We start from the raw sequence: 24,294 nt of genomic DNA on the forward strand, positions 1-24,294 counted from the left end.
AATGATCAAAAGGACTTTTGCTAAAATTGTATTTTGTGCTAATGGCCTATTACAATAAACATGCAGATTGTTTTTGCAACTTACTGAAGTGAACACTAAACATGTTTGGCCTACATAATTTCTGTGAAATTGTTTAAGTGACGATTCAGAGAGTGGTTTGCCTAAAGTGATAGTTAAAAGGAAAACACTTTTGTATGGCATGTTTTACTACAGATGTAATTTTCAGTGTCCTGTTTCAGTTAAGGTGCAACACCTCTTCTGCAAAAATGTAGAATTGAGTTTCCTGTTTTAATTCATTATACAGAATAGAAAATTTGAAATTTAATTTGACAATAGCAACAGAGTTGCTTTCAGAAAGATCACTTAAAATTTGTATAAATGCACAAAATTACACCCAGCAATCGCTACCTTCATTTTTGAGAGTTTTATTTTCCCCATAAAAATAAACAGCAGGAAACGACCTAGCTCAGAGATCCTAAATGTAACATTCAGAGAAACATTTGGGGTGCTTTGTCTGTTTGTTATGACTTAGCTTTAGAAAGTAAATGTCCTCACACATCTTTTTTTCTTTTCATGGACTTAACATACGCTTTCTAGAGATCACCTTAAATGTTGCCAATTAAGTGCAATCAAATAGTATAACACCCCCTTTATTAAAAACATAAATCCAAATGTAAAAAAGTGAATGAAAGAATCCAGCAGATATTTATTAAGCAAGATGAAAGTGAAATTACAAACACAGGTCAGCTTTAAACTCAGCACTCTGTTGGAGTGGAGGTGCACGGTCCTTCATCATAGGCAGCCTATGCGAGATGCGTCTTAGGAAGGGAGCTTTCGCTGCTCAGAAATCAAAGCTCCATCGAAGGTGTCCTACGGGAAGCATCGGACAACAAGCTAAATGACGTTAGGGCTACACAACACAAAGGGGAAAGTTGACGACAATTCAGGGGCTTTGAGTAGTCAAGACAATTAGCTTAGTACTTCAGGTCAATAAATGCTACAATTTATGGGCAATTAGCTGTAAAACGGCCCACAGCTCAAACATTATTCCTGTCTGGTTTCACAATTTCATGGAGATTAAACATAATCTAAACAGATTAAGGCCTTAATCTTTAATCCTGGTGAGTAATTTTGTTTGTAGTAAAAAGCATAAGAAATATTTCTCAGCATATTATGTGAAAGAAAAAGTGAAAACCTTGTTTGGTCTTCCAATGGCAAGGAGAGCTGAACAGCTTCAAGAAGCTGAGAGAAGTTTGTTCCCAATTGACAAGTATTTTGACATATAGATAAACAGAAGCAAAACCAGCTAAATCTTAAAAGATCATCTGAATAAGATACTGACAATTATAATTTTACATCCACGTGAATTTCAAGCAATTGTTAATGGGGACCAGCAGGGCTGCATTAAGAAAAGCACTTTTCACTTCTCTCTCCCCCACACATTTTTAATGTGTCTTGCTTTGTTTATTTTGGTTATGCAAGTCCTTTCTCTTCACGAAACAAGTGTAAGGCTCTAAGGCTAAAATAATAGTTATTTTTGTGGGCCCAAAGTAACTATTTTTGAATTTCTTTCTTTAGCATATCTCAAATCTGGGGAACATGGGACTTGAAGATTCCTAACCATGAAGCATTTGTAAAAATACGTATCATTCACTTTTCACAGAACCATTTTCTTAAAAATAAGAGGCAATATCCAGATTCACATGCATGTTCATAATAAAGCTTTGTTTTAGAACAAATCCACACCAGCATTATTTTCAGCTTAATATTTTTGGCCCCAACCCAAGAATCCAGGTATAACATTTAATTTTCATCTGTAATGCATATATTGTAAGGACAAAATATATATGCAAATAACACTGGAAAATATTGTTTCCTATACAAGTGATCAAGAAAAAACAAAGAAAAAGAAAACCCATAGCACTAAGTTTGCTGTAGTGAAAATATGGTTAATGGTGCCGAATAGAAAAGTAGTTCTATTACAAGGAGCAAAAGCAAAGAAGCAAGTTTGTGGGCAACCCAGAAGAGGGGCTCATATTCTCATTTCTTTAATTGTAATTTAAATTATCATTCTCCATAATTTCTGTTTCTAGAGCTTTCTTCTTTGTATGCTATCATGTAAGGTAGTACTATTTCACCTTAAAAAATGGAAAGACAAATTTCAGCCTAAGAGTGATGTATTCTGAGTTGGTGATTACTTAAAACAGTGAGAGAGTAAAACACATCAAACTTAATGCGTTTACTTTTTGAACATTAAAATAAATGTCAAGTAAATACAAAAAAATATATAATCACTAGCTCTCAGCTTTTTATCAATCCCTTTGTTTCTCTTCTTCTAGAAGATTCTATGAGCATTATGTTGCTCTGATCAAAAGTAACCTCACTACTCAAATACCATCACAGCTTCAATGTGCATTATAGTGATTTCAGTAGATTCACACTCAAATCTTTTCAGTGTCATACATTTATTAAGCCATAAAGTTATTAAACCCTCAGCTCTTGTGGAGAGATCTGGGCAGACTTTATACAACAAGTTTAATTTATCGCTTAAAGATTATCTCATAATTGTGGTAACAGATTTTTAAAGTAACCCTTTGGAAAAAATTTTACATGATACCCAAAGGCACTAGTTCACATAAGGGGTGTGGCTGAAAAAGCAAAACAAAGCCATTGTGTAGGTAAAGAGCATACCAAGAAAGGATATTAAAAGGAAACCTGTTAAGCTTTAAAGTTATTCTAAAAATGGCACTTTTCACGTTGGTATAAAATGAAAGTGCTTTAAGATGAAATTTTTATGTATTTTTTAAAGCTTATTTTTAACCCCCTGAAAATAGGGGGTTATAACAAGAACACTGATAGACTCTAACTTATAGCGGCAATAAGTAGCTGATGTCACTAAAATGCTCTGCGTGTGTCTTTATTTTTTAGTATTTTTAATGTTGATAGACTTGCTTTATCTATCTGTGTATCATTAGTGAGATTTGCTTTTCAATTCTTTACTAGAAAGTTACAGCTCATTTAAAATAGCCGGTAAATACAGAAAGCATAAATATACAGTAAGTTTAAACACTGATTGTACTAAATGCAACAATACAAAGAAGCAAACGGAACACAAATGGTAACACAATAAAACTGTATTACATTTGTGCTTCAAATATTACAATACATTATATACAATAGTCCAAAATAAACATCTCATGCCAAGTGACACAAAAACGAATAGCAAGCAAAAAAATCCAGCAATATGTACATTACTTTTTTCTTTAATAATAAACATTCAACTCTGAACTGGGGCAATTTCACTACATACAGATGCAGTCCGCCTTTTATTCCATATAACCATCCTGCCTTCCTATATCTACGCTATTCAGTAGGTTCCTGTGTCGATTCTTATATACATGTGGAGCAAAAAAGATAAAAGAATGTAGTGCTTTGTATTCTTAATGGGGTGATGTTGATAGATCAGCGAACCTGGGGTGCATAACCTTCTTTCATTAAACCTTCCTCGTAGTCCGTCTGGCAAAGGATCATGTTATTCTTTAGGAAAAATTTGTCTCCAACACAAAATCTGAAAATATTTTAAACAATAAAATGTGGTTAAGACCATTTCATTTGGATCTATAAATGTGAAGATTTATTTTCCTAATAATAGTTTCGCATGGTAATTCTCTGAATCTGAAAAACTGGCTTAGACAGTTGTCTTCATGATCAGAATTAAACCGTTTACCATTTACTTCATTTAATGAAATGTTGCACACATTTGAAATCTTGCCTTTGCAGGCAAAAATTGTAAGGATATTGAGATATATACTTTGGGCACCAAAGATGACTTGCTTTTTTTTTTTTGTTTTTTCCACATTGGAAATAAAAAAAAAAATGAAAGGAACTGATCTGTATTTACACCCATTAAAATAAAAGAAAGAATGGTAATAATGTTTCACTGCAGTAATTATGGATGATTTCATCTCTCGCCATTTAGGCACTTAATAAAAAAGGAAAAGGCATTAAAATGAATCAAACAATTAGAAAATAGCCCATTTTAAAGCTTCCCATTTAAAGCTTTCTTTTACTCTGTTATTAAAATGTGATTAAATTTTAGTAATCTAGAAGTAATCATTCTGAAGTGAGAGTTGCTCTAGCATTAGACTCTGATGCTGAGCCATATTCCTTTGTTTGTGGCAAGTTCACTAACATGAAATAGTTGATGTCATTTCTTAGAGCACTTCCAATTTAACCAAAGGGAGTAACCTAAATGAACTACTTAATATTGATGTGATAAATTAAATGAGTTTCCAATAGCTAATTATGCATTTTATTTTATAAAGCATTGTTTAATGTGCAAGCCTGTAATGTTTTTAATAAATGTTCTTTTTGTATGATTTCCCCATGGTGACACTTTGGACACAATTAAGGTCAGAAATAAATGCTTTTTCTGTTTCCGGTACATTTAACAATAAAGTAACTCTGGGGAGATCTGTATATATATTTAATTGTAACAATTTAACCTTCAAACAGTGGTGTCTGGTAGAGTTGACCCAGTAAAACTACTTGTAATTATACAAGTTGACCTCTCTGACCTTTGATAGTAGTCTCTCTTTATCAGATAGTCAATTTCAAATGATGTTCCAGCAGAAACCTTAGTGGATAGATTAAATTGTGTCGTGAAAACCACCCTTTAATGTTTTGTGAAACTGAAGGTTTAAATGAGGAGCAGTTGGACTGATTTACATTTGCAAAGATTGGAATGCTAGACAAACAGTGAACCTATTTTTTTTTTCCAACTGGGTAGCTTTGGAAATTTATCCTTATACTAGCTAAGTAGATAGAGGGGAAAATAGTGTAATTTAAAAAAAGTAGATTGAAAAGAATTAGCTTTCCTCTTAAAGGAAAATTGGTCTGTTTATTTGTGGAATTTACTTTTTTTCCCCAGGATTACTGCCTGCTGATGGTGTTGATTGAAAGCACAGACTATGCACTGATCTTGAAATCCTAGGGTTGTTTGTGGTCAAAGCTACTGGATACAATAAATAATTCAAGTTTGGGGCTTTAAGTATATTTTCTTTGTATTAGTTGTAACCTGTATCTTTTAAATGTTGCCCTTCAATAATGATGTTTGTACAAACCAGTTTGACAATATCCTGATGATTAGGATATGTTGAATAAAAGGAAATATTTCTCTTGTTGAATAGACCTAAGTAGTCAAATTGACAGCTTATTTTTTTTTTATGTGAAATTACATAAAATAGCATGTAGAATATGTTTACTGTTCAAAGTCATAAATTTATATTACTGTTGAAATTAATTTCGACTAATATGCAAATAATAAAATGTCACCAAAAACAAGTAGATTCAATAAAACACTCTTGTGTTTCAGTTGATATTACTGAATCATTTTTTCTAAAAACCATTTAATCCGGAAATACTCTCTTTGAACTCCATATTGTTTAAAATTTTGCTTTACTTTTTTAGTAAGCCCTACAATTCTTCTAGCCATCAAATAAAAACGTTTTCTTTGTCATGTTACCATGTTATGTCATGCCATTCGTGCCTTTAGAGGCCTTCATGTTTAGAAAATTTATATTTGTAGAATAATAAATTCAAGGTAATTATAGTGAGAAAACACAAAACCAAGAGCCTGGGGATCTGTCTTGAGTCCTGCCTCTCTCACCTACCCGTTGCAAGACCTGGGTACAGTTCAGACCATCCCTGTCTCAGTTCCCCATGTGTAAGAGAAAAAGAGCCCTATAACTAGATTATAGAGAGGTTCAAATGAAAAGTGTCTGAAAGGCAGAGAGGTATACTGCAACCAGTAGGGTCCAAACTCTACCTTCCCACTTTCGATAATTCAAACTAAAACTTTGGTTTTTAATACCTGTGACATCAGTCGCCTTTGTAGGCTTGTGGCAAGGAGTAGAAATGAAATATCTAAAATCTTACCTCAATGTTTGGAATATAGGGAAAACAGCCACCTTTTCATACTTACCATGTGCTAAATGCTAAGCATGTATGTTCATGATCACATTTATTCCCTACATCCAACCTAGAAAGTAAGCATTATCATGGCTTTTTACAGAAGAAAAACCTAAGATTCCATTCCAGAATTTAAAAACCCTGCCCAAGATTCTATAGTTAGAACATATGTAATAAGGGAAGGAAAATAACCCACGTCTTTATGGATTCAAGACTCAAGCTTTTACCTGAGGGCAGTAAAGCATGCAGGCTACAAGAATAATGTGAAGATTAAACGGTAATACAGAGTGTAACTGGGTTTTTTGTAGGACTATTATTCTTTTTCATAACTTTTTTTTTTTTTTTTTTTTTTTTTTTTTAGACGGAGTCCTGCTCTGTCACCCAGACTGGAGTGCAGTGGCGCAATCTCGGCTCACCGTAAGCTCCGCCTCCCGAGTTCACACCATTCTCCTGCCTCAGCCTCTCTTTCGCGTAACTTAAAAAAAGTCTGCCTGCTATTCAATTAGGTGGTATATATACAGCAACAGAGGGGGAGAGAGAGAGAGAGAGAAAGAGAGAGAGAGACAGAGAACTTTTCTAAAATATTCCTACCTGACACATTTTATTACTAATATGTTATCAACTGGATAAAGTGCATTTTATATGCATTTCAATTTATACTTAAAGGTCAAGATGAAACAGAACATAGATGAGGGATGTCACACTTGCACATGTGACTCAAACAAAACAGCCTTGAAAGCTATGGTTAAGAGCAGATTATGATTGGTATGCAATTAAGGTTGATATCCTCTTTAAAAAATGCTTCATATATACATATAAAGAAATTTGAGAGACAGCAATACAGAGAGTACGTATTTAACACATTAAGCTGTAACTGTGATTTTGTAAGAAATGCTCATTTCCAGTGTTATTTAACCAACTTCTTATGAGATTCAGCATTTGCAGGAAAAAAAAAAAAGCATTACGAAAGGAGTGATAGCCAGAGGATACCGCAAGTATATTAACAGGCTACAATTACTAAAAATAAACAATCTTTCTTGTAATCTGACCCTAATTACTTGTAGTATGCTCAGTTCAATTAGTTTTACCCTCATTTAAAAAAAATTATGGTAAGGAATAAGAAGATGCCCTATCGGATTATTAAACCATCTGATTCTGATGTTTTGGAATTAATATTAGATTTAATTTCTAGATATTTTTGAGTGATTCTTCATATAGTCTTAGAGACTTGAGAAGTATATGAAACAAGCACAACTAGTAAATCATCCTTATAAAATATAGTGCTTAATTTTAAGCAGGTTATCAAAAGCCTATGCTAAGAAGCCTCCACTGGTAACATCCCTTTTAAGAAATAAAAATGTTAGCCTAGCCATCTTCTTTCCCTAAAGTTAGTGACTGACAATTATGATTAATATCTATCTTACAACACTTAGATAACAAGGGAGATCCAATCCATATTTCTAGTGTCTACACTTTCCTATTCCACATCTTCAGTTAACTGTAAGTTAGAGATTTCTATACTATACTGTTTTCAGTAAGCGTTCTGGGTTGCGTATTCATTCCACCACTATACACCTGTGAACAAATTTGCTGTCTTTCCCACTGACAATCTGGTTGTCATTCTACATCTCATCGCTAACAACCCTTACTGTATCAGATTACGCCACCCACACCCCACATCTTGCTATACATTATTCAAAGTTTACCTTACTTTAACTCCACTGTATCTATTCACATTTATATGCTCTTAGTCAGACAATAAAACACCTCTGTTGAAATGAACCTGACTCCAGAGAGGGAGACCAGATTCCTTGGGTTTAAATCTTGAGTCTACCATTTTCTTCTAACTGTAATCTTGGGCAAGTTACTTACATTTATTATACTTTACTTTCCTCATCTGTCAAATGAAGCTAATAACTATCTATTTATGGGATATTTTGAGTATTAAATGAGTGAGTACATGTAAAATACTCAGAGCAGTGTTGGGTGTTTGGCTAATACTTTATCAGAATTCGCTATCATTACTATTTGATAATGATAATCTTTTCACCTTTACTTAAGGTGTTCCCTAGCAATAAATACTTCTCCCCTTTTTCTGTCTACTTAAATTCTAACAATCCTTGAGTTCCCATTCACTCCATCAACATCCTCTGACCATGTAAATTTGCTTATTCTGCTCTTTCCCAAAGCACTTATTTATTGGTGTACTGTTTATTTTGGTGTTTCAAAATTTCTCATGAAAGTGTAACTGGTTTCCCATTATAGTCAGCAGTTCTGTGGTAAACGACCACGAGTTATATTTCTTTTGAACCCTTTGCAGAACCGTCATAAACTGTACTACCACTTAAGGTGTGTGGTCAATAAAAATTGGTTAAGGTAGATTTATTCCAGAAACCAATAGCTTTAAATCACAAATGTATTTTAGATGAGTAGTTTAAATTTGTATTCATTTTGACTTTTATTTAATGGCTTTTCAAAGACTAAGTTTACAATTTCATTTCCTCTAGGTGCTTGCTCTCTTTCTACTCCTCCATATGCCTCCCAAACCGCTTCTCTAATCTCTGAACATACTGAGCTGCTTTTCATTTCCTAAACACGTCAAATGCTTTCACATCTGCATGCCTTTGCACGTTGCTCAATTTGCCCGAAAATTCCTTTCCTCACTGCTCCCTGGCTCCCTCATCTTTCCCAACCCCCAGCAAAAACACACTTCCTATAAGTCAACCAGTTCTAGGGAGTTCTTTTTTAAAGACTCAGCACATCCGGCCTTTGATGCTTCCCTAACACTTCAAGAAGGATGGCTCTCTGTTCCCTCAGTATAGATCTATTTAGCATCGATTACACTCTTCTGTAAGTCTTTGATGTCCTGTGTCTCCCATAGCTCTGGACACCTCTAAGAAATAAACTAGATTTTATCAACCTCAGCTTCCACAGAGCCTAGCACAGTGCTTTATTCTGAAAAAAAAGAAAATTAATTGTTACATAATTGTACTTATTTGGGAAAATTTCATCACAAGCTTTTTTTTTTTTTTTTTTTTTTTCCTTTTCTTACAAAACTATCATTTAGTTTTACTGAGTTTTCTAAGAAGAAGGGACTGATTCACCTTTAAGAAATTAACCAGTTATATAGAATCTTCCAATTCTGAATGAGATTCAAGATACCATAAAACAAGCTTAAATAACTCTCCTGCGGTACCTTTTAAAATAGAGAAACTAGCAGAATTTTAATGCAGGATTCACATTTTAGCTATACTCCTCTAAAAGGGGCAGAGGAGATCTATATATAAGGAACAATCAATCCTGAAAGGTTATTATTACTGTTACTTTTTGAAATGCTTTGGATCTTAATGATACTTTGATTTAAAAGTTAAGATGAAATGACTGCTGAATACAATTCACAAACCTGTGTAATTCCACAACTTCAGAAGTCAATAGTTTGCTTAAGCGAAAATGCCTATGAATTACCTATTAGCCTGGTGTTTCACTTGAAAAAGTGCAATATTGTGACAATGATTTGGCTACTGGAAGTGGGATATGGGTTTCCTAGAGGGGACTGAAGCAAACTTCAGAGTAAAAAGAGAATCTCCTGTATTAAAGCCTTCTGTATCCTGGGTAACAAAATTTGTCTGCTTTGCTTGACTGATGAAGATTAGCTGACTTCTTGCATTAAAGAAGTTTGTCTTGGAAGGGCTGAAGTGACACGACAATAACTAAGTGCTAATTGTGCATAACCAGCACTAAAGATATGCAGGCCCATTATGGCATGTAATAAATGAAGCGAACACAGAAATATATTAGGTACTTTAATAATGATACTAGAATAGTATTTTGCAGCAATAAGAATGTGAACAGTTTTAGAGTCAAAATTTAGGAGTGTTTGTCTTACTTGACTGAATTCTCCTGAAGAGACAGACTTAATCATGAATGCAACTTTTTATTTCAATGGTGAAATAAAATTGATATATGATTTGTAAATAGCATTAACAACCTACAATTACTTTGCATCATAATAGAATTTAGGCTGGGTTTAGCACTTGAATGATGTTTTTACTTTCTATGTAGAACATGGATAAAAAAGGTAAGCCTACTTTATAGAAAAAAATGGACAAAGAATATAAACTGCCTACTTCTCTAAAAGAAGGAATACCAAAGGGCCACCAGGAATCAAATAAATGCCAATTAGAAATTACAGTTAGAAATCATCCCTCAAGATGACAAGGATTTTTTTTTTTTAAAAACATAATTCCTAGAGTGAATGTGAGGGAATATATAGTTTTATAGATTTCTGCTAGGAGGGTAATTGGTATAACTGTCCTGGAGATCATTTAGCAATGTATAGCATATGCCTTCAAACTGTTATACACCTTGTTTAATAAATCATGCTTCCACGAATTTAACCAGATAGAGATATGAGCATTTGTTTTTTATGCAATCTGAATATCTACATTTAGCAAGAAGCACTATTGTGATATAATGTCTTGTGGGAAAGTCAAGTTAGTGGAATATTATTTGGTAAATTACAAAAATAACTAACTTTTGAGAAACTGTTGTGTTCCTGACATTTAAATTATTTCATTTAAGTTTCAAACTCCGCAAGAGAGGTATTAGTGTTTCTATTTTATGTGTGTAGGAATCAAATTCAGAGAGATTAAGTAACACACTCAAGATCACACAGCTAATACATCCGCTAATATATGGTGGTGCTGAAATTTGAATCCCGTTCTTACTATAAATGTCACATTCTTTCTACTATTCTACAGGGTCTCATAAGGTCCATTTTTATATTGATAATACTGATACTATTTACAGCATAAAACTTTTGAAGAAACAGCTTGTGTATCTGATGTTAGAAGACAGGTGAAGCTCTGTCCATTAAACTGAACTTCAGGAAAGCTTAAAATATCTTAATAAGTTTTAATGGCAGGTAAAAAGGCGCACAATATAAATTGAGTGAAAAAGTCCAAATATCAAACATTAGGATTCTTCCTTGTAACTTTTCTTTCATTTGCTTAAATGTGAGTATAATATTCATACAATGTCATTTGTCCTATATACATAGAAACATGTATAGCTGACTATATATCAAAATATTAAAATGTTTTCTTTTAGAATAGTGAGACATGGGACAATGTTTTGTTTTTATCCTCTTCTATTTTCTAAATTTTCTACTATGAATATGTAATCATTTATAAGTAGAAAAGCAATCACTTTATGATTCCATAATGGGAATTGCATTTTTTTTTTTTTTTTTTTTTGAGACAGAGTCTCCCTCTGTCGCCCAGGCTGGAGTGCAGTGGCGGGACCCCAGCTCACTGCAAGCTCCGCCCCCCGGGGTTCAGGCCATTCTCCTGGCTCAGCCTCCGAGTAGCTGGGACTACAGGGGCCCGCCACCTCGCCCGGCTAGTTTTTTGTATTTCTTAGTAGGGACGAGGTTTCACCGTGTTAGCCAGGATGGTCTCGATTTCCTGACCTCGTGATCCACCCATCTCGGCCTCCCAAAGTGCTGGGATTACAGGCCTGAGCCACCGCGCCCAGCCGCCCAGCCGGGAACTGCATTGTTACTGGCTGCTATTAGTTTATCAGCATGACAAGTAAACAAAAGTATTCTAAATTTACTACTCATACACCTTTAAAATGTATAAAATACATATATACATGTATATAAATGTGTCAAATGTGTCAGTACGGATGTGGGAATGTTTGTGTTTGTGTATCCTTATCCCTACCAAAAACGCGTGCATTTGCCGATTTACTTTTGTCTAAATGTAACCCTAGACTGAATGAACATGCTTTGATTCTCAGTACTTGTTGGGAAGAGTCAAGACATTGTAAGATAACATCTTAAATGATTGTCTGGGAAACTCTTATATTATAAGGTATATTAGGCCACAATCTGAATATCTACATTTAGCAAGAAGCACTATTGTGATATAATGTCTTGTGGGAAAGTCAAGGTAGTGGAATATTACTTGGTAAATTACAAAAATAGCTAACTTCTGAGAGCCTGTTGTGTTCCTGACATTTAATATAAATTATTTCATTTAAGTTTCAAACTCTGCAAGAGAGGTATTAGTGTTTCTATTTTATGGGTGTGGGAATCACATTCAGAGAGATTAAGTAACATACTCAAGATCACACAGCTAATACATTCGCTAATATATGGTGGTGCTGAAATGTGAATCCCGTTCTCACTGTAAATGTCACATTCTTTCTACTCTTCTACAGGGTCTCATGAGAAGATTCTGCATCAAACAGTGCCTTTCAGAGTAAATTACAATAACTGAGAACTTGATGCAACTAATATTTACTGATTCTATACTCCGTCCAGGTGTTCTCACAGAAACTCGGTGATTTCATTTTCATTAAAATCTATCAATCAAGTGTTCGAATTTTTGAAATGTTGTATTTTTAATATGTACATTTTAATATTCTAAAATCCTCTCCATTTATCACATAAAATAGGTGCCAGTAGTATCTAGTTTTCACAGAAATAAAAAAATATAACTTTCAATAAGAAAAAAAATGGAATTAAGTGATAATACTTTCGAGCTGAAAGAATTCTCTGAGATGAACTAATTCAGTTTCATATGTTACAAATGAAAAACCTGAGGTCCAGAGAGGGAAAGTTTTGGTTTAAGATCACACAGCTTATTAGTGGCAGAGCCCATATTAGAATTTAGGTCTCCAGATTCCCTGTTCAACACTTTTTCAAATGCTCCTCTCCAATGATGATAATTGTTTAATTATTAGCTATATCTGGCCTGATTCTCAAAGATTACTGAAATAACTGCAAAAGTACATATAGCACAGGGTTAAAATTTAAGGTAAACATCTACAGTGGGTGGGGGTGGAGGCTCATGCCTATAATTCCCACACTTTGGGAGGCTGACGTGGGAGGACTGCTTGAGGCCAGGAGTTTGAGATCAGCCTGGGTAACACAGTGAGACTCCATCTCCATAAAAAATGAAAAAAAAAAAAAAATTAGCCAGGCATGGTAGTGCACACCTGTACTCCCAGCTACTTGGGAGGCTGAAGCAGAAGGATTGCTTGAGCACGGAAATTGAGGCTGCATGAGCCATGTTAGCGCCACTGCACTCCAGGCTGGGTGACAGAACCAGACCTTGTGTTAAAAAAACAAAAAGAAAAACACGAGAGATAAGAAAATAAAATATAAAAAATAATAAGAAGAATACAAAATAGCTGCAACAAATTCCTGTATATTTGCTTCACTGACAATTTATTTGCTCACATAAGTCGTACAAAAAAGGAGATATTTAAAAGTACTTTTTTAAAAGACAGCAAAATAATAAAAGAAAGGAATGAGTAAAAGAAGTCAAAGTTTACAGAAGTGTTTCCATTTTCTGTTATGTCCTCTTATACGATGCTTTTCTTTCAGGTAGAAGTAAGTCTTAAAACCTTTCTTCTCCTTAGTGGTTTGTTTCTGGCATAGGATTAAAGTTTACAGAACAGAAAAATGCTGAGATTAATTGCTTTAAATGTACGAATATAATTTCCACCTATTAAATCAGTGGTCAGCACAGAGAGGCTTACCATTTTTTAGAGACCAAAAAGAGATCTGCTTACCTCTGATTACAAAGCTGACATGCAAAGCAGTCCAGGTGGTAAACGTTGTCCTTGGCACGCATCACCATCTCAAAGGCAGGGATGAGCTTACTACAGGCAGCACAGTTTCCCGTTACACCGAAGAGCCTAGAATAAGAAACATTTTTGTTTTTTTAGAAACTCTTACAGAGAAATCTGAGATTGTGAAGAGAGATGATGCTAATATACCCTGTAAAGCTATCAATACACAATGCGTTATGATGTACACAAGTGGGTTTTATCCTAGGTGTATGCATAAATATTCTTCTGCAATATATTCTCCGTTGACCTTCCTTGATGAAAATCACATCTTGTTTGAGAAGAAAAGGAAAAGACAAATACATTAGGAAGCTTACATAACTACACGTCAACAGAAGTCAGTGGGGGTGAATTCATAGCAAAAATCTTCTCTGGGTTAGAGTATACAGAAAATATAAAAGCAATGTAACTTTGATCTTAATGTTATATATTAAACATTTTAGTTGGGAAAGGAACCAACTAATGAATGACTCATAATTTTTTGACATTTAGTTACTAAAAGGTTTGCTGTTATTATTAAAAATACATTTATGAACAAGCCATTTAAATAGTCAAAAAACATAGAGGCACATGCATGCACCTTATGGCTCTATACCATAGTTACAGCTACGATTATGTTATTCAAGTAGCACATTAAAGTAAATGAGGCTGTAAACTATATACAGCTAGACCAGAAATTGAAGCATAATATACTGTTAGAACCATTGGAATTGTCTAGGATTTAAAAAAATTCCTATTTGCTACAGATTCCTGAGAATCGTTATTGTAATGACCTAAAAATAAGCACAAAATAAAATGTCTTTCATTTCATAATGTGAGGAAATATTTTATCCATTTGCACTGGCAATATTTAAACCAAGTTTCTTTAAAGTTGATAGTGGTGGGGAAGAATTATTATAAATAATATTCCATGCATAGTAGTTAACGCACTTTTTTACTAGGAAGCAAACTAGATGAAAAACACCACATCTGCCAGTTTTCTTTTTTCTCCAGCGTCAGGCTGACAGGAGGAAAATATAATGGCTCTCATGGGAAAGACCAAATTAAAAGCAGTTCTAAACTAATGAATTCAAAGGTGCTATACAGAAAACTCATTTTGGTTATAAAAATGTACTTTTAAAAAATGTAGCCTTTCATTTTATTGAATTTAAGGATTAGGCACAAATGTGCTGAAGTCTCTGTTATTACTTTCTATAGACTCCAAAGAGAAGTCTTTTCTTAAGGCTTGCATATTCATTTTCAAGTTTATAACTATTTCCTTTTACCAGCATAATGACAGTTGTTGGAAACAGTTGTGAGGACGGTTTCTAAGTGTCTGGCAAAATGTGCAATAAATGTTTATGCTCATATTTTTATTGGATGGTCTCTTGAAGAGCATAAGCGCCTTGAAGGTAGAAACAATAAATGCATTTTAAAGACTTTGCTAACATAGTCTGTGCACTTGATAAAAAGTAAGCGAAGTTTACATTCAAGAAGATCAAATTCATAATTGTTAAACACTTATTTTCCTTCATGAATTTAAAAATACTTTAGTATGCTTATTTTAAGGAATATAACACAAATAACCTTCATGTTCTCCGTCTGTAATCCATATTTTGATAAATAATATTTCTTTAAAAAGAACTTCCTCGAAAATGTAATACCTTACATCTCCTACTGGCATCATCAAAAAATAAAATCATCACAAACTAAAGCTTTCATCCTTTTCATTTGTAAGAATTTTTTTAGTTCATTCTAACATTTCATATTTATTTTTCGGTGTACTTAACATGACCTACTTAGGAGGCACATCACTTACAAGTGCCGTTGTTTCTTCTGTTCTTTATTATTTTTGAGAAATAAGAAAAACTTAAAAGTGCTTTATTCAATGAAAATAGATATACTTGTGTATATAAAATCTGCTTAACATGCGATAAAGCCGTTTTTAAGAATTATTCGGTTTGCTCATACCTAATAAACATACACACACAATGCCATTTTGAAATTCTGGACATAGTTTCCCCCAATTTCAATTGCTCTCGCTAGCTGAGCATTTATCAGCTACCTGATTAGAATTTGTTTCCACACAAACCATTGATCATCAGCCTATTACTAGGCAAATGACAGTTAATTACCCACTACATTAACCACTGGGACCTGAGACCTGCTTCTGCTGCCATCAGTCAACATGATAAATGTGGCAAGTTCAGTAATGCATGGCCAGCCCTGAGCTGCCTGCTATACTGTGAACAACCCTCAATCTCACTTCCAGGCCCAGGAAAATCTATGGCAATCTGCATAATTACAAGCTCTGGGTTAATAACAGACAAATGATTTGTTGCATCTAAACAAAGTCCTTGGAATGGTCCGCGTCTCTGATGGCTGCCCGTACGGCGCACTGCCACCAGTGTACTTTCCACTACAATGTGCACAAAACAGTTCTCTGACGTTATAGCCTTCCAATTTGTTGCCCTCCAATTTATGGATTCTGCATATGTGATTTTTAATCATTAAAGGACTCTTGAAGCAATATTATCTTAATTATTCTCTGCTGTAACCAGGGAATTAGGCTTCAGATAAAATTTTCTTCTTCCATGCACTTTCCCTGCCTCGCTGGAGGCTCCATCAGTTTCCATCTACACCTGGACTCTGATATCCTAATGATGAATTATTGCCCCTTTTCCTAAGAGGGCGAACCTTACAAGGGAACATTTTACTGAACTGTCAGCTCACAGACTGAGCGGGAGATGCGGAAATCTGATCTAATTTACTGCAAAGCGATGCATTTGTTAGACTTTTTCCTCAGTTTTGTCCAAGGATCAAGAGATCATTCTATAGCTACATTCGAGTTCTCTTTTTTCTCAGTGGGACAAACTCAAGATTCTCCGGGAAAAGAGACAAAGTATTTTTTTTATGAAATGGGGTTTTCAAATGTATAATGTTATCCTTTGGTTTCCAAACATGACATCTGGGTTTCGAGGCAAAAGAATTTTCATATATGTCAATTAAGCATAAGACATGCATAGTTCCCATTTGAAAGATTTTTTTTCAGACTGTGCCTAGGAAGTATTTAAAAACAGTCTCTTAACTGTCTAATTCATTTTGAGGACTCATAATCCTGAAAATTCTTGTAACCTCTTCCTCTGCACCCTTTACTCCCACACTCGTTTATAAAGGTATCATAGATCCACTTTTCCATTTAAGCTGGAGATCCCTGTAAATTCTTGTTTGTAGTGCTTACACAGTCTCATCCCCTACATAAGAGGGCCTAAGAGCTCTTAGTCAAACACTGAGACAGACAAAGCATTATTTTAAAAAGGAAGTCATTGTGAAATTTTGGTCTAAATTAATCATAGCATACCAGCTTATACATTTATGGTAAGGAAAAAAAAATTAGTTCAATGATCCAATTTGCTCATTTTAAGATGTCTTATAGATTATTAAATCACGGTACATGGTAATTTGCCAATTTATGGGCTAGATTTTTTTCCCTATCATTTATGTTCATAGTAGGCCTTAAGCAATATGACCTTTATCTTCTTTCTGACACACTTCCAAAAGTAGGCTTATAATGTAAAAGGTGACAAGTACCGGCTTTACAATATCAGTGCATGTAACTATTAATATCTGTTGAAATCCCAAAGATGTTTATGTCCCCTTTCTATTCCATTTTTTTTTTTTTTTTTTTGCTTTCACTACCTCGTTTTGTCTGTATAAAAACAGACATGAATATAAAAACCTAAGAGACAACTTTCTAACTTTCTTATGGGTAAGAACTCAGCCTACCTGTATGCTGTATTACACCTGCCACACTGTAGTGAGCATGCACAGAGAAATATTTAACAACTTTTGTGTATGGGTGGCATTGCAAGAACTAAGACAAAGCAAGTTTAGATGTTTTTAAAGGCACCAGAACATTTTGCATTTTTACTAAATGTTCAACAGGTTTGGCAACATTGCCATAAATCAAGCAAACTCTTTATGGTTTAGTGTATATCCATTTCTAAAGTTCCTGCAGCCTGGGGGTAGGGAAAAACTCAAGACATATAATCATTTAACATAGCAATAATGAATATGGTTTATACAGGCATCAGGGGGAAATGAGTGTTCATTGTATTAGTGTCTTTTATTTCACAGCACCAGATGTTTCTATAGACTTTTTTAACCAGGTCAGTGGCTCAAGTCACCAAATCAAATTCCTCCAACCTACGGGAAGCATAGCATTTGACTCAAATTAATTTAATATTTGAGGAAAATGCACAAATATGTCACTGCAGTAAACCTTGATTCTGAATAAAGATCAGATCAGTAGTCAAGCAATCCTCATTTAATGAGATAAATATGCATACATTTGGAAGTTATTTTATTTTATTTTAGATAGAGTCTCACTCTGTCACCTAGGCTGGAATGCAGTGGTGTGAACACGAGTCACTGCAGACTTGACCTCCTAGATTAAGTGATCTTCCTGCCTCAGCTTCCCAAGTAGCTGGGACCACAGGTGCATATCAACACACTTGGCTAATTTTTTAAAAAAATTTTGTAGAGATGGGGTCTATGTTGCCCAGGCTGAACTCACACTCTTAGGCTGAAGCAATCCTCCCAAAGTGCTCAAATTATAGGTGTGAGCCACTATGCCTGGTCTAATAGTTGTTAAAATATTAAAGATAAGACTAGTTTAGTTATAATCCTATCTAAAAAAAAAAACTATAGAATAACTACAAATGAACAGAGAAAGGAAAGTTTGGCTTTCAAAGAATATGAAATTATAATCAATTGGAAAGATTTTTGACTTTTGACTGTTGGATGGAAAAATTTTACTGAATGTGTTTTGCGGGAAGGAATGAACATTTTTACAGATTGAGAAGGACAATTGCTTTTTTGTCTATTACAAACATGCTTCTCATCTACTTTCCTCTTTTTCAACTAAGGAAGGTAGTGATAGAAAATGAAAACACTTCAGGCCGCGCGTGGTGGCTCACGCCTGTAATCCCAGCACTTTGGGAGGCCTAGGCTGGCAGATCACAAGGTCAGGAGATCGAGACCATACTGGCCAACACGGTGAAACCCCGTCTCTACTAAAACAAACAAACAAACAAACAAACAAACAAACAAACAAACAAACAAACATTAGCCAGGCGTGGTGGCAGGCACCTGTAGTCCCAGCTACTCAGGAGGCTGAGGCAGAAGAATGGCGTGAACCCAGGAGGCAGAGGTTGCAGTGAGCCGAGGTCGCGCCACTGCACTCCAGCCTGGGCGACAGAGCGAGACTCTGTCCAAAGAAAAACAAAAACGAAAGAAAATGAAAACACTTTCAACATTCAATTCTTTTGTTTTGTTTTAAACTTAAAAAATTAACCCATTACAGGCTGTAGAGAGTTGAGTCTATTGTTCTTTCTCTTTTTGGGTTCTCAGCCTGTGCTCCACTGTCATAGAGATAAACGTATTATGACAGTTAAAGAAAAGTAAAAAAGAAAATACTGAACATTTTAGAATGTACAAATACAAATATAAATGTTTAACATTATTTTGAACAATGTTTCTAATTGTTGCAGTTAGGTCTACCACATATTAAATATTTTCATTGATGATTTAGAATTTTCCTGAAGTTAAGATTAAAAGGTTGAAAAAAGGAACACTGATACTGTTGGTGAGATTGCAAATGAGTGCAGCCATTATAGAAAACAGTATGGAGATTCCTCAAATAATTAAAAACAGAACTACCATATGATCCAGCAATCCCACTACTGGATTAAAATGAAATGAAATCAGTATGTTGAAGAGATATCTGCACTCTCATGTTTATTACAGCACTATCTACAGTAGTCAAGCTATGGAATCAACCTACCTGCCCATCAATGGATGAATGGATGAAGAAAATGTGGCGCATATATATATATATATATATATGTACATGTACATATATATGCACATTATATGTACATGTATACATATATATACACACAATGGCATATATATATAGAGAGAGAAATAAATATACACAATAGAGTACTATTCAGCTGTAAAAAAGAATGAAATCCTGTCATTTGTGACCACCTGGATGAACCTGGAGGGCAACATGTTAAATGAAATAAGCCAGGCATAGATGGAAAAATATCTCATGATCTCAGTCATGTGGAAGCTAAAATAAAAAGTCGACATCATTGAAGGAGAATGTAGTATAGTGGTTACCAGAGACTGGGAAAGGTAGCAGAGAGGGGAGGAGGAAGGGGAGAAATTGGTCAATGGGGCCAAAATGACAGTTAGGAGAAATAAGTTCTGGTGTTCTATTGCACAGTAGGCTGACTATGGTCAACAGTAAAGCACTGTATATTATAAACTAGATAGAAGAGAGGCTTTTGAATGTTTTCAACACACAAAAAATATGATAAATAATGTATGATGTGATGGGTATTTGAACTACCCTAATTAGATCATTACACAACATATATATGCATTGAAACATCAAACTGTACCCTATAAATACATACCATTATAATGTGCTAATTAAAAAAAGAAATTTTCAAAAAAGCTTAAAAGTTGACCATATATTAAAGAAAAGACATTTTCTATTTTAAAACTTTAGAGATTATTTCATAACTAATTCTATAATATTAATTCTAATTTAGCTTATTTAGTTCAGCCTTTTTAAATAATATTTTTTCTTCATTAACATACACAGATCATGCTAAAACAGAAACATAAAAGCCATTTACTGAAAGTTTAACATATACATATATACATGTATAGTACATATATATATTCATTCTCTCTCCAAACATGCACATACACACATAATAGGTAGGTATTACACTGAATGAAAAGGAAAGAGAAGAAAAATTAAGTTAAACTTACTAATTAAAATTTCAGTAAAAAACTACCAAAAGCCCATCCTACATAGTCATATATGTTAAAAACTACAACTTGGCACTTGAGGTCAGGAGTTCGGGACCAGCCTGGCCAATATGGCAAAACCCCATCTCTTACTAAAGATACGAAAAATTAGCTGGGCTTGGTGGAGGGCGCCTGTAATTCCAGCTACTCAGGAGGCTGAGCCAGGTGAATCACTTGAACCTGCGAGGTAGAGGTTGCAGTGAGCCAAGATTGTGCCATTGCATTCCAGCCTGGGCAATAAGAGCGAAACTCCACCTCAAAACAAACAAACAAAAAACTGTAACTTGGTACCCAAAACCCCAGCAATAATTCATGGTACTGAGAGAAAGCTGAGGTTCAGTGAACCTTTTTTAATGAAAGTAGATGCCTACTATGTGCTAGGTACTTGGTGGGAAATGTTTAGATGACTATGGGTGTGTGTTGCCAGGCAACCAGTGAGAAGCACAACCCAGGCATAGAATACAAGAAGTGCTCTGCAATAAAGGAGAGGATGGCACATCACTTGGTAGACTTGTGCTGGAGGACCAGGGAAGACAAACCAGCTGAAGCAGGACTTGAATGACAGATGGCATTTCACAAGTAGAGAACTGTGGGGAGCTGGAAGAAGGTCATTGTGGGATGATGTTAGAGGGTGAGCAGAAGCCTCTATATGGTCAAGTTCAGGGTTTATTTAAAGACTATTTTTTAAAATGACCACTATGGTAGTAGTCTGCTTGGTGGAGTTTAGGTGGAGTAGGTAGAAAAAGCTACACAGCCTGGATGGGTGATGACAGCTTGGATGATAGAAGCTACATGTTTGGTGAGTTGGTATTTTAAGAGAATCCTCAGAATATCATACCTCTCCTACACTCAGGCAAAACTCCACACTTCCTTCAATCAGGCAGAACACCACCAGGCAGCAGTGGGTGCTCAAGCCCACTCAGAGGGCTCACTCCTAAGATCTGGCAACCACTAGTTGGACTTACTGAGTAGCGATCATGATCGGACCCATTTAAACAACATGGTGGGGGCAATAAAATTACAGGTAAAAATTATCCCTGAACAGGAGGGAGAAAGAATATTTAACTTTTTGATTTTTTGGAATTCTTGAGATCTAGACTTAGTACTACACTGACAACAATAGAAAATTAAAAAGGAATACTAAAGGTGAAGAAAGAGATCTTGGTGAAAGTTATTGTCATCTGTTTCTCTGGGTATTGTATGTTAATGGCACCTGATTTCCCATTAGAACTACACGAGACTTGTAAGAACCTAGCATTACAGAAGAATCAAGTCAAGCTCTATGAATAATCTGTATAAAGTACCTGCCATAAACAATTACAGAATCCATTCCAATTTGAAGGTTGTGATTCAAAATAGATTGTTTTAGACTTGAGATACTCAGGGAACCATAGAAAACAGAACGGCGAAAACCTCCATACTCTGGATGTGGGCCTTTCAGTTTCAGCAAACAGCTGGTTTCTCCCCCACCTCCAATCCACTCATAATCCAAGCTAAGTACCCCTTCACTTACTGTCTATTGCTGTGCTGACCGGCATTTTAGCCACTAGCCACATGTGACTATCAACTACTTGACATGTAGTGAGTTTGAATTGAGATGCTCTAAGTGGGGCATATGTACCAGAGTCCAAAGCTTAGCACAAAAAAGAAAAATATTTCATGAATAATTTCTGAAAATACTGATTACACATTGAGATGATAATCTTTGGATACATTGTATTAAATATGTTGTTTAAAAAACTAATTTCACCTTTAAAATACTTTCCTTGGTACTTTGGCTACAGAAATATTAAAATTAATATGTGGATCACATTCTATTACTATTGGTCAGTGGTGGTCTATAGCTTCAACTTTCTTTACATCCCTGGATATATGACAATTATAATTTTCAAACAAATGGAGATCCAAAATTTTCTAACTGAAATCCATCCTAGAAATCTCTCTTGTAATGTTCTGAGCTTAAAGATGAGAAAAAATACAGGCCAGAGACATTTTCTTTTTTCTAACTTGAAACTTAAAAATATGTATGCTAATAGTGTGAATCATTATAGCTCACTCATAATCTGAAATAGATGACAATGCCCCACCTATTGTTCCAGTTTCAGGCTTACTCAGTGTTAATTCCTTTCTAAACTTGCCATTTTCTGCTCCGTAAAGACAGCAACAGAACAATATGTAAAGAAAAATGGGTTGATGCTTGGGCTAATTGGCCCTGTCTTAGCTCTGCTATAGAGAGCAGAAAATATCCCATGTCTACACACAAAACCTTACACAATTATTTAGTGTCAGAGCTAGCATGAGAACCTACATCCCTTATCCAAATTTGTTTTTCCTTCTCATTATACTTCTTTGTTTTTCCCTGCAAAAATGGGGCAAGAAGGGGTTGCTCTGAATAAAAGTCTCTAGGTTTCTGGCCTGACAGAGGGTAATGGCTGATCTACACAGAATCATCATGTCTCTTTCTACACCTGACTCTTAAAAGTTGCAAGCGGTGTTTAAACATTATACTTTCACTTTCAACAAATAATTGTCAATTTCTTCTCATACCCATTTTCCAAAGCCTTACGAGCAGGTGTTACTGCTATTTATGATCAGCACAGCAGCCTACTGGGAGAAGCTATGCAGAGAAAAGTAAAAATAGAATGCTTTTCCCTTAACATTTGATGAGAATAATATTTCCAGGCAAATATGGCAGTTGTACCAACACTTCATAGAAGCACAAAATCTTAGATCTGAAAAGAATCTTTTGTTGCTAGAACAAAAGAAATGTGTCAAGCTTGCTATTTATTGTTTTGATATTTAAAAGACAGGATTTTTCAAACTTTTAGACATAGTTATGGAAAGAACTAGAATATTAAAAGGGAGAAGGGAAAAAGAAACAGTAAAATAAAGGATAACACGTATGTACTAAAACAGAAATATTTTAACTAGATTTTTAAAGTAGTAGAAACAGATATTTTATCTAATCACTATTGCTTCTTGTTCTAATTTTAAGGTAAGTTTATAATGAAGGGAAGGCCAATCAGCCACAATTATATGAACATAAAAATCTACAACTATTTTAGATATCGTGGGCAATTTAGGTACTACACATCTCTCCCTTGATATAGCTCAGGAAGCTGCTGGTTTCAGCCACAGTACAATTAATGCTAATTGGAATATGCTTTATACAATTTCATAATAAAAGCTTTTAAGAATTTTTTGTGATAGTCTATTCTATAATGAGTTTCAGAAAGCTTTGTCTACTTAAAATTGAATAGGGTTTTCTAGGTGAAACTTTTTAAGTAAGTAATACTTTCCTAAAAATCAGCATTGAAGTCTTTTGGTATCTTTACAGACTTCTTAGAGACTCATAATTACCTTCTTTTTTATCTTTCTTTTTCATCCTTTTCTTTCCATACACTATATATAAAAGTGAACAAGAAATTAAGTGGAGAGGTATCTGGTTAGAAAATATTTTTTTTAACTCATCTTATAATTAAGGCACTTCAAATACTGAAATTTTCAACCGAAAAGAAAAATAAAGAAAATGAAAAGAAGCATTACAGGAAAATGATCACGGTCATTTTGTGAACAGTTCAGAAACAATCCTGGGAAAGACCTTTTCTTAGATCTTTGTCAAATAAGTCATTTAATGTTTTCATGTGTCAATTTCACCATCTCTCCAAGAGTCACTTATTCACTCAGGCACTAACACAGGCTCAGCAAAGCTCCACTGGGAAACGTGAACTAGTGACGGGTGTAATCTGGACTGCAATGCAAAACTCACCTGTTCTGATGTAAAGGATATCTTTTATATGCAGAGACTGTGAT

General features: G+C 34.7%; 1 protein-coding gene across 5 annotated transcripts in view; it reads right to left on the bottom strand.

Moving 5' to 3' along the window:
* Nucleotides 1–634: 634 nt before the first annotated feature.
* The window catches only part of LMO3 (LIM domain only 3), a 60,858-nt gene continuing 37,198 nt past the window's right edge, over nt 635–24,294 (bottom strand). For all 5 annotated transcript variants that reach the window (XM_023226185.1, XM_023226184.1, XM_023226183.1 and 2 more), the window contains 2 exons: nt 13,555–13,680; nt 635–3,568 (listed from right to left, as the gene is read on the bottom strand). In XM_023226185.1, the coding sequence (XP_023081953.1) occupies nt 3,463–3,568; nt 13,555–13,680 (232 nt within the window). In that variant the 3' untranslated portion in view covers nt 635–3,462. The remainder of the gene's footprint in view (nt 3,569–13,554; nt 13,681–24,294) is intronic.

The sequence above is a fragment of the Piliocolobus tephrosceles genome, chromosome 10 (assembly GCF_002776525.5).
Source record: "Piliocolobus tephrosceles isolate RC106 chromosome 10, ASM277652v3, whole genome shotgun sequence".
In the NCBI taxonomy this organism is placed as follows: domain Eukaryota; kingdom Metazoa; phylum Chordata; class Mammalia; order Primates; family Cercopithecidae; genus Piliocolobus; species Piliocolobus tephrosceles.